Consider the following 11,013-nt stretch of genomic DNA (forward strand, 5'->3'; position numbering starts at 1 on the left):
TAATATGCAATCAGACCTTATGTGCAAGCATATAAGCGAATCTCTTGATCCGTTAGATCATGATCTAACGATAGACATAAATCTACACGGTTGGTGGTGGAAGGGTTTAAGTGTTAGATGTGATATATAGTTGAATTATGATCTAATGGACCAAAAAACTCGCTTACACGCTTGCACATAAGCCCTGATTGCATATTAGTTGTTGATCGAGTTTTTTTACATGCATTAAGGTTGTATTTGGTTTGTAGGGACTAACTTTTAGTCCTCCATTTTATTCCATTATAGCCCCTAAATCGTCAAATACGAAAACTAAAACTTTATTTTAGCAATTTAGAAACTAGAGTGAAATAAAATGGAGGAAGTACAATGCTTTTGTAGGGTCGGGCAGAACCGTTGTTGCCTGATGGGAACTTCCCCCATATTGCTATCAGTGTCTTCATGTCGCACGACCTCTTAACATTACACCACTGAATCCCCAATCCTTTGCTTGCTGTGCAGTGACAGTACCAATATCCACTAATCGTTGTTTCCAGATACGGTTGCCGGTTGACATCTCTTCTAATTCGTCGATACGAGAAGCAAATTGTTGTGTGGAGGAATCAATATCTCGACATAAGCCAAGAGGCAGATCTTGTGCCACTCCACCAGGTCGTATGAAACTGGCATGCATCCTGGCTCCCGGGACTCTTTCATAGAATTCCAACAATTTCTCCCGCTCCTCAAAAGCCCAAAGGAACGGAGTTGATGCTCCCACATCCATAGCATGAGTAGTTGAAGCAAGTGAATGATTTGAAATTCGAGTTATTTCACAGAATAACACTCGTATATATTGAGCTCGTAATGGTACCTCACAATTCACAAGTCTCTCTACGGCTGAAGAATGAGCGTGTTCTTGGGCCATCGTAGAAACATAGATAGGGTCAACGACGGAACGAACAACGAAACTTTACGACAGCTTTTTCGTACACGTTCACTTGCATCACATACACAAGTGCTCTCTGAACCGTGCAATAAGGTCACCCATAACACGACTCTCCCACTGGAGTTACCTTAGCCCCGGGCCATGCTATTCCATGATATTGGAATAATGGCAGCCTAACTACTTATTATCATCGTCTTGAAAGCTGGGCGCCTTTTGAATATGAGTGGGGCTCCTAGTCTAGGCGGCGCCTTCGTGGAGCCAAACCGAAGGAAGAGCAAAAGGGCGAGGCCACACCCGGCTTCGAATAGGAGGGGGGCTTAGCTCTGGATCCCGCCTGCTTGCAGAAATGAATGGATCAGAAAGGGGGCTGGGTTCTATTTCTGGGCCGGGCAGGAGGTGAAGGCCAGAAGAAGAAGAGAAGTGCGCCTTCCCGGTAAGGAAGAGGATAAAAAGGTGCTGTCATCTATCTTGCACATAGAAACCAAACACCCTAAACAGTTCAATTGCAACTAAATAGATGACCAACTGTATAAGTTGTTTGTTCAGCTGTTTATGTAAGGATTTCTACTTTCTAGTACACGACAGCAAACCGACCATGGCTGTACATGCATGCTGTTAGAGACAGTATCTCTAATAATATGCATCCTTGAAACAGTGCCTCCAAAATAAAAAAAACTACACCATTAGTGTTTAGAGCGCTCAAAAAGAATTGAGGTGAGTACTAAATCATGTACTTTAAAAAATATATATTATTAGAAACAAAAGTTCGAAGATGATGTGGAAATTAAGAACATAACACTAATTCGGGTGTTGTATATTTAAGTTACTTTATGGTGTTCTCAATAGTTTTTATATTTTTTTACAGAAATTTGTAAAATAGGATGTTTTTAGAGTTGTTTTTTATAGATTGAACACTATTTTTTATGATATATAACTAATTTAAGTCACTATTGAATTAGGGATCAAACGCTGGGACTTCACACGTCGGTCCCCGAGCAGCCTGGTACAACATTCTTGGGATGAGGTTCCTGTATCTGTCCTCCACCCTCTTCTCCAGCAAGTAGGAGATGATACGCTCCACCTCCGATTTAACATGCATGTAGAGATGATGCGCAGCATGCTTATCGGTCAGGACGTCCTGCCTCCCTCTAGTCGGAATCGGCTTCCCGAATTGGTAGTAGAACCGGCCCGGCATTTTCAGATACATTCCCGGGAAGATCACCTCATGGTCAACGTCCCTGCAAGAGAAGCATTTGCATTTCCAGAGAAATCCACAGCACAACTCAAGCAAGCAGGGCAATAATTCACAGGTGTGTGTGTACCTTAGCTTCAGATGGTTGCTGTACGCTTGGATCATTTCCTTGCCGAAGGGTGCATTCCTGATGTCGTCGAAAGTACAGAGCAGCTGCAGAACGTTTTAGTTACAGGTTACAGCATGCAGGTCTGAGCTGCCCTATAATTATACCTTCGTGTTCCTACAATCTTCTTCTTCTTCTTTTTTTCCTGATAAAATCGCAGTGCTTACTTACTTCTAACAGATCATCCTCCCCGACGACTCCGAAAGGCACAATCGTTGCGTTAAACTGTGCTGCCAGCCTAACAAATTCCGTCTGGGTTGGCCAGAACAGCCTGTGCTCTTCGCCCTGCAAATCAATCTCATACGCGTCAAGTACCCACAAGAGTAAGCTTGGAATTGGATATATAGTTGCCATTGCTGGCATGAAGGAGAAAGACCTTGCAATGCAGCGCCTCCCGGTGGCCGCCGGGGTAGAGGAGCACGAACTCGCCGGCGCGCAGCAGGTCGTAGATGGACTTGTACCTCATGGGCACGCCGCCCCACAGGTTGAGGAAGTCGAAGAAGTCATGGCCCTCAGACCACGCTCTCTTCTTGTTTGGGAACAGGAGCGGGTGCGCGATGCCGCGCACCACCACCCGCTTCAGCCGCAGGAACTCCGCCGCCAGCGAGATGAGCTCGATCCCCAGAAGCATGTGGTTGCCGACCAGCAGCACTGGGCCGTCCTGGGGCACTCCAGCGAGGCCCCTCACCACTGTGCCGTCCTCCAGAGTGGAGTACATCGCTGGGCAAGTCCTGAATCTCAGATCACTGACGAAAGAGAAAGAGCTAGTTATATATATCGTTTGCAGGCATTCATTTGGCTCGATCGAATCTCCAGTTACAATCGTTATATATTACCACGTAGCTTTGTCTACTTCGTTTAGTTCAGTTGCAGATGGAGGGATGTAGTCGAACACCCGGTGGTGCTGCCTCGAGTGGCGGTAGAGGTCAGTGCACTTGATGATACTTGCAACATGAACACCGTATTCCTGAAATCATGTGTTTTTGTTTCAGCTGACTTGTTGTGGTCCGACCTGTTTCCTGTCAGATATATAAACCTCACCAGTAGTAAGCTGTGCCCGTGCTTCTCAAAGAAGTAGATTTTACACTTTGGTAACAACCTCTGCAGCCTGTCAGCTTCGTCTTTGCTTGGAAGTAACCTGTCAGCACAGCTGATAGAAAGCATACCAAGCTAACAGGTAAAACTTCCGTGAAATCGAAAGCAGATAAACGATACTAGTTTGATTACCTGACTAACAGTAGCACATCGGCCTGAACCGATTGTAGACGATAATTGGCGTAAGAAGCAGCCCGTTTGATCAGCTTCATTTTCCATTTAAGTGTATCCTCTGGTATTTTGTCAAGTATGTTCTACAATGGAAGCATAATATCTACAACTGGTATGTTCCGTGAAATCGAAAGCAGATAAACGTCTACAATGGAAGCATAATATCTGGTATTTTTAGTGCTTCTTGTTTTTACAAGTCAAGTGCAGGATAATTCGGTTCATCTCTAAATTAATTAGTTCTACATGTCCATCTACACTGAATATCTACAACTGAATGAATGAAGTGAACTTAAGGACGAGACATGATGTGAACGACATCTTAATAAGATTGTTTGGTTCATGATCATGGATTGAGACAGAACCAGCTATCCATCAAAATTAGACAGCTGACACGGGACACAGGAGGACGTGACTATCCCCGGCTGTCTTAGCCGTCCCACAACTAAACGCACCCCCTTAGGGCTTATTCGGTTCTACCCCAATCCATATGGATTGAGGGGGATTGAGGGGGTTTCAATCCCTAGTAAGTCAAAATCCCTCCCAATCCGTATCAATCCTCTCCAATCCATATGGATTGAAAATAACCGAACATGCCCTTAATGATAATATGGGAAGAAATGGTATATACCGAATGCTTCAGGAATGATGTCATGTTATTTGTCATTCTGTTAAGTGCTGCTAGCGGATGCTTCCCATTTAGCATGCTACTCACTGCCATGTCCAGTTCATTGTCTGGTCTTATGATGAAGAACAACAGAAGAAACAAACACAAACTGTTAGAAAGTAACTAAAGACATGAAAATGTACCATCTTATTATAAGACAACCATATAAAGAATGTGACACACCAAACAATTGTATGTTAGATTTATGGAAGATACAATAAAACACATGCAAGTCCTCTGATTCCAATTTACAAAAACTTACTCTCAAGTAGACCTACTACCATGCTTATTTCTAGGGTACATACCGATGTTGTAGTTCAGTAGAGCTGTAACTGCCATGCATGCTTGATCAGAGAACAGGCTCAAGAGCGATAGAAGCTGTTGGATGCGTGACTTCTCATATGATGTTGCTTTCGCAGTGACAAAGGAAGGGGAAACTTACAGGTAAGTCTTTTTTTTTTCAATTATAAAACTATGAATATTCATACAATTGAAATGATTTATTTCAGAATGTACCTGGATTCACTAGTACCAATACCAAATTAATATGTGGGTTACGAGCAGCTACTGCAAGCGCCAAACACCCTCCAAAAGAATTCCCCAGTAGATAGATGGGCTTATTGGGAGAAGTAGCATGCTCTTCTGTTACAACATCTTCTACCATTGTAACAAGATCTGAAAAATAAAAAGCAGCTAAAACATACGATCTTGAGAGAGCTCCAAAACTCGCAAGTTTTTCTTCATCTGAAAATCGTCTATCATGATGCATGGAATAAAAAAAAACAGGCTTAGATCCAGTATCATCCATCCATAAATTAGTTCCCAAACACATGTGTACCTTCAAATGGCGTGCGATCATGGAGAGGAACGTGCATGCATCTTAGTTCAAAAATCCTGCACATGGGAACAGAACAGTAGGCATCCAACATTGTTCAAAGATCAAAACTGTAACAAAGTGGAGCTATTTGCAGTTGAAACAAATGGCACATCTCGATCTCTGTTTCTAGTGACGACCTTCCAAGTGCCTTGTGATGCATGAAGAGTCCCATCCCCATTCCATCTATGCCTGAAAGTTTCTCGCCTCAAAACGTACGTTTGATGCATTATTACACACTAATAAATATTAGCATATTGATCGCATAACATTAGATGAAGGCATATATGGTTACGTACCGGGCAAATATAGCATTAGAGGAGCATCCTCGATCGGGGAGCCGGGGTGGACCGGGCAAAACCATCGCGCCGGCCCAGTGTCATGCTCCACCAGCTCGCCAAGTGATTCGTAGTAGTAGCCTAGGTCCTTCACATTCTGGTACCCATCGTCATACAGTGCCTCAAGGCCCCTGTAGCTCGCCTGCAGTTTCCCAGCATGCTTCACCGGGTGGCTGGTGGTCCTCTCAAGGGAACCATGCCGTCGTTGCCTTTGTCGCCAGAGAGGAGCGGCGCCGGCCTTGGTGTGTAGACGAAGAGACAGAGTCGCCATTGGTGTGAGCTAGAAACCTTTCTCGGGAGTTCTTGCCGTATTGTTTGGGGAGGCCCGGGAAAGAATGGAGTCATGCGTTGGGGAAGCGTCAAGGTATGCAACCGAAATAGTTGAACCTGAGTGAGGCACAAATGGTGTGAGTTTAGAGCGGCCTAGAGTTGCACTCCGTTGTTTCGAATTTGTGCGACCTGGTAATCTTGAAATCAACCAACTGTTAGTGGTTGTTTGAAAACATAAATCTGTTGATCACTTGTTCTCAAATGCTATGAGCTAAGAACAAGACAATACAAATATTAATGGTTAAAAATCTTCGTCCTTCGAAGCATTATCTCTTTTATGATATAATAATCTTCAGATGAAGGTTATAAAGTACAAACCTTCATCATCTTAATATGTAATGAAAAGCAAGAACAAATGAAACATATGAATAACATTAATAATCATATCAAATCATTAGATTAATTTTATTCTCATTATATGATCATAAATAAACATTAATGATACTGAATTACATTTGTACCTTCGGCTTGACAGAAGGTAAGAATCCAAGAGTGACATGCGAGTGAATACAAGTCAGCGTGAACAGTACTGGGGTACTGTTCATCTATTTATAGGCACGGGACACAACCTGGATAAAATTACATTTATGACCTTGACAACTAATCACAATCATGATACAAACTATCAAGGACTATCCAGTCTTTTCCTCTTTAAGTCGGTGTCACCCTTCGTCTCAAGCGTATCATCATGCCGAAGCTCTTTCCGATTGTAGCTTCGGCATACATCTTCATGTCACGTCTGTTTGCATGTCATCTTGCCGAAGGTGTTTTTGCTTAGAGGACCTTCGGCGAAGAAGAAGGCCCCCAACAGTAGCCTCTTCGCGGTGCTAGATCGTTTTTCGTAACGAGCTCGATCCGCGAAAAAACTCGAAGGCTTCAGAATTCCGAAGGTCCGAAAAACACCTTCCCTGAGCTCATTGTCGAGAAACGATTATAATATTCCGAGCGCTGAGTGGTCCACCGTTCAGCGAGTGCGAGCGACCTGTCAGTTCGTCTTCCCACCTGCAGCACTATATAAACAGACGGGTTGGTGAAGAGTTACCACAACATTCATTGTCATTGCACTATTGTGCTGTTAAAAAATTTAACCATAGCCGAAACTTTCTGCACTGCGCTCTCAAGCGAGCACTTCATCATTTAAAGTTAGCTTCATCAGACGAGTTAGCTTCGTCAAATTGTAAAAACCATCAAAAATGGCCAGAGTGCAATCAATTGCAAGGGTGTCTCGTGAGGGAGAAGAGACCGAGGTCACTGGGACAGCACCAATTTCAGAAGTCATGGAACGATCAGGTCTAGTTGTGACCGAGGGAGCTATTGACGAAGTTGTTCCTGTTGTCGAAGCTGAACAGACTGTTGTTGAAGAAGAAAATGTTGATGAAAGTGAAGAAGATTACAATATTTTGATCCCAACAAAGCCCAGCCATCTAGATTTTGAGAGATCTAATGTTTCCAAAGACGACATGCCCATGATGATAAACCTGGGCTATTTTGGGGAAGCTGAAAGCAAATTGTCCGATTTGCCGGAGAAGAGACTACCCCAGCACCGAAGAATGATGAAGTAGTGGTTTTTAAGAAATTCTTCAGAGCAGGACTGTGATTTCCTCTGAACGAGATGATTGGGGAAGTCCTAAAAAATTTCGAAATATATCTTCATCAGCTGACCCCTAACGCCATTGTTAGGCTCAGTGCCTTTATCTGGGCCCTTCGAAGCCAAGGAATGAGCCCTGATGCCGAAGCCTTCTGCCGCGTGCATGAGTTGCACTATCAGACAAAGGCCAGGGCAGATGGTCTTCACGAAAATTTTGGTTGTTACAATTTTGCGTATCGCAAGGATACGAAGGCACCAGTCCTCAGCTACCGCACAAAGTGGCCAACCGGCTAGAAAAATGAATGGTTTTATATGAAGGCTGATGAGAAAAACAGAGAGAAGCTGACGACCATGGTCATGAGTCCGTTGTCTTTAAACTTCGAAATGACCAGGCCCCTATGCAACATGCAACTGGGATCGCCATGTCATTTGGTCAAAGTGGAGTTCAGAGTGGTAGCTGAGCAAATCAGTACCAGGGACCTGGTGCGGGAATATCTGGCCAACCAGACATATCCAACGTCAAGCGGCTAGGGAATGCCGAAAATGAAAGAAACAAAGAAGAAGCATGAACTTGTTCGACTAGTTTATCATTTCAAGTTTGAAAAACAATTCAAAAAGCCGTGCAAAGAGTGGCTGGACATGATCGAGACAATGTGCAATGAAATACTTGGAAATTATACCAAAAAGGAAGACCAACTGATGACCGCAGCCTTCGGCACCCGACCCAAACGAAGGTTGAACCGGGTGATGGATGCCTTGAAATTTGAATATCCTAATTATGAAAGGCTTGATAAAGGTGCCGAATGTGTGAAAAGAAAGAGAATTGTCAGTATTCTGAGTAGGCAAGCTGCTAGAATGGTAAAGAAGGATGAAAAATTTTGAAGAAAAGAAAATCCACTCCTGAGCCGAAGACTGCTGCTTCGAAGAAGAGGAAGGCTGACAGTCCAGAGCCAAAGATAATCAAGGCAGCAGAGGAGACTCCTTCGACGCCTCCTGCTGCCGAAATAGCGGAAATTTTAAAGGTAATGACTGGATCTTTACCCATCAAGCTGCTAAGTCCTCTGGGGCCAGAACTAACAAAACTTGTACAGAAGAAGGATGAGCCTTCGGCTACAAAGAAGAAGGCGGATGGGCAGAAAAACGAAGAATCGTTACTGTTATGCAAGCCATTAAACGGACGCCACCGTCGGCCTCGGCATCCAAAATAACACGTATTGCAAGCGCCGAGGTCATTGCCGAAGCTGATGCCTCTGCCAAAGCTGCAACTGCTGCTGAAGCTACCAACCTTGAGAGTACACTGTCTTGGATTGATAAAATGCTCTCGGATATGTCTGTGGAAGAGACGGCTGCGGCTGCAGAGAAGGTCATGACCACAGTGCCTCACAAAGGGAAAAAGATTGCCGATGCCACTTCGGAAGAAAAGGACTTCGACCTTCAGAACCTGGTCGGTCAAGAATTATCCGAGGCTAAAAATAAGGAGTTACAGGAATATGGTATATCCTGTGGATACCAGTCAGGGGCTATGCTCTTTGGTGGAATCGACGAAGGGGCCTTAGGATGTATTCGAGACCGTGCCGGGGCAAAGATAATCGGCACTCTATCGAAGAGTGTTGGTTTCCCGAAGCTTGAAGCTGATATCAGTGGCTACCGGCGACAACACATCGTCGGCAGTTTGTTCTACTCCAATTTCAAGGTAACATTCCTTTCTCTAGGTTTCTTTTATTTTTGTGATGAAGCAAAGTTTTTTGATGAAGGTTTATTTCTACAGAGTATGCTGCTAAGTCAGGCACTAAGGATGCAACAAGAACTCGAAGACAAGAAAAACGAAATCATAATCGAGGGCTTGGAAAATAAAATTAAAGACTACGAAGCTTCCCTTTAGAAGAAAGACTTCCTTCTTCAGGCAACGGAGGGTTCCCTCGTGGAGCTTCAGACTGAACATGCCAGATTAAACGAGGGCTTCTCCAGGCTCAAGAAACCTTAAAGAAAAATTCCGAACGCTTCGAGCAAGAGAAACAAGAACTGCAAGCAAAATGCAAAGCCGAAGCTGACAATAATACGAAGCTGCAGGAGTCTTTGAAAGAGCTTCAGAATAAGTACCTGGATTTCGGTAGCCGTTGCGTGCAACAGTTGAAAAAGGTCTTTAACTCAGTTGGGGCCAGCTCCGAAGATATTACCCCTTCGGTTGAAGACATACCAAACAGCTTCGCTCATATTGAAAATGAAGTTGATGCTCTTGATGAAGTGATAGCCGGGCACAGTGACTTCTGTGCCTTGCTAGCTTCTCGTGGCACAGCTGCAGCATTTTATGAAGGCTGGTTGCATGCACGCAAAGACGGAAAATAGACCAACCTTCGGTCTATCTGCAACATATTTGGTTGATATCCCTAGTGAAGCCCGGAGCATCAGGAACATGTTTATAACTCAGATTTGGGCTAAGGCTGGGGTGAGAGTTGGCTGGTGATGAAGCTCGAAACTTGCTTAAGCCGGTATAGAACTTATACCTGTTGCTTGCTTTATCTCTTTGTCGGGTACCGTAATTAGGGGTACCCGCAACACTCCTAAACACGGCTGGTAAGCATCCTCAGCACAAACTACAAAGACTGATGGGCACGGTTCAGGTCAAGGCCTTGTCAACCAAGGGACGCAATCTCGCCTCGCCCGAGCCCGGCCTCGGGCGAGAACAGTAGTCCCGGACGAATTCACGCCTCGCCCGAGGGCCTCCTCAGGCAGTGAGCGCACCCTCGGCTCGCCCGAGGCCCAGCTCAGGCAGGCTTCGTCGAGAAGCAACCTTGGCCAAATCGCTTCACCAACCGACCGTATCGCAGGCGCATTCAATGCGAGGATCGCCTGACACCTTATCCTGAAACGCGCGCCTCAGTCGGCAAGGTCGGAGTGACCGCAGTCACTTCGCCCTTTCTCTGACCGATCTGACAGGAATACAGCGCCGCTCACCCCGCTCCGACTACTGTGCCAGCCACCCAGGCAAGGCTGATAACAGCAAGTTCATCCTCGGGCGCAACAGGAAGCTTCGCCTCGCCCGACCTCAGGCCTCGGCCTCGAGAGGAGGTCTCCGCCTCGCCCGACCCCAAGACTCGCCCTCAGCCTCGGCCTCGGGAGGAATCGCGTCCTCGTTCGACCCTGGCCTCGGCCTCGGGAGGAATCGCGTCCTCGCCTGACCCCGGCCTCGGCCTCAGAAGAAGTCTCCGCCTCGCCTGACCTTGGGCTCGGACCGACCGCGCCACAGGGGATACATCATTACCCTACCCCTAGCTAGCTCAGGCTACAAGGGAACAAGACCGGCGTCCCATCTGGCTCATCCCGGTAACAGGTAATGATGGCTCCCGCTTGCGTCCATGACGACGGTGGTTCTCAGCCCCCTACGGAAGCAAGGAGACGTCAGCAGCATCCCAGCAGCACCGCCAGCTGCGCTTCTACAGGGCTCAAACACTTCTCCGACGACCACGTTATCGCATACACAGGGCTCTAGCACCTCTTCGACAGCCACGTTGGCATGTACACAGGGCTCAGGCACCTCTTTGCCAGACACGTTAGCGCATAGCTACACCCCCCATTGTACACCTGGACCCTCTCCTTGCATCTATAAAAGGGAGGTCCAGGGCCTTCATGCGGGGAGGGTCGCGCGGAGGGACGAGCAAACGAATAGGCTCAC

At 45.9% G+C, this 11,013-nt stretch overlaps 1 protein-coding gene across 2 annotated transcripts; it reads right to left on the reverse strand.

Annotated features, from left to right (window-relative positions):
- Positions 1 to 1,440: 1,440 nt before the first annotated feature.
- On the reverse strand, positions 1,441 to 5,811 carry LOC100382499 (uncharacterized). Of its 2 annotated transcripts, NM_001175236.1 has the most exons (13): positions 5,384 to 5,781; positions 5,225 to 5,276; positions 5,049 to 5,104; positions 4,727 to 4,885; positions 4,516 to 4,620; positions 4,175 to 4,278; positions 3,508 to 3,629; positions 3,322 to 3,430; positions 3,117 to 3,247; positions 2,657 to 3,026; positions 2,452 to 2,565; positions 2,245 to 2,327; positions 1,655 to 2,160 (listed from the first exon to the last, which is right to left on the reverse strand). In NM_001175236.1, the coding sequence occupies exons 1-13, from the start codon at positions 5,691 to 5,693 to the stop codon at positions 1,878 to 1,880; spliced, it is 1,998 nt and encodes a 665-aa protein (NP_001168707.1). In that variant the 5' UTR covers positions 5,694 to 5,781; the 3' UTR covers positions 1,655 to 1,877. The 2 variants fall into 2 exon arrangements, with proteins under 2 accessions (XP_008673141.1, NP_001168707.1); XM_008674919.2 differs by having other exon boundaries at positions 1,441 to 2,327; positions 5,384 to 5,811.
- Between the last annotated feature and the right edge of the window lie 5,202 nt (positions 5,812 to 11,013).

This window comes from Zea mays, chromosome 3 (assembly GCF_902167145.1).
Source record: "Zea mays cultivar B73 chromosome 3, Zm-B73-REFERENCE-NAM-5.0, whole genome shotgun sequence".
In the NCBI taxonomy this organism is placed as follows: Eukaryota; Viridiplantae; Streptophyta; class Magnoliopsida; order Poales; family Poaceae; genus Zea; species Zea mays.

What these genes read in the sequence shown, in the direction of transcription:
- LOC100382499 (XM_008674919.2), bottom strand. Translation starts at nt 5,693, where the DNA reads ATGGCGACTCTGTCTCTTCGTCTACACACCAAGGCCGGCGCCGCTCCT. An exon ending in TGATCGCACGCCATTTGAAG is followed by an intron (nt 4,886 to 5,048) that starts GTACACATGTGT and finishes TTTATTTTTCAG; the next exon opens with ATCTTGTTACAATGGTAGAA. An exon ending in ACGGGCACAGCTTACTACTG is followed by an intron (nt 3,248 to 3,321) that starts GTGAGGTTTATA and finishes ACATGATTTCAG; the next exon opens with GAATACGGTGTTCATGTTGC.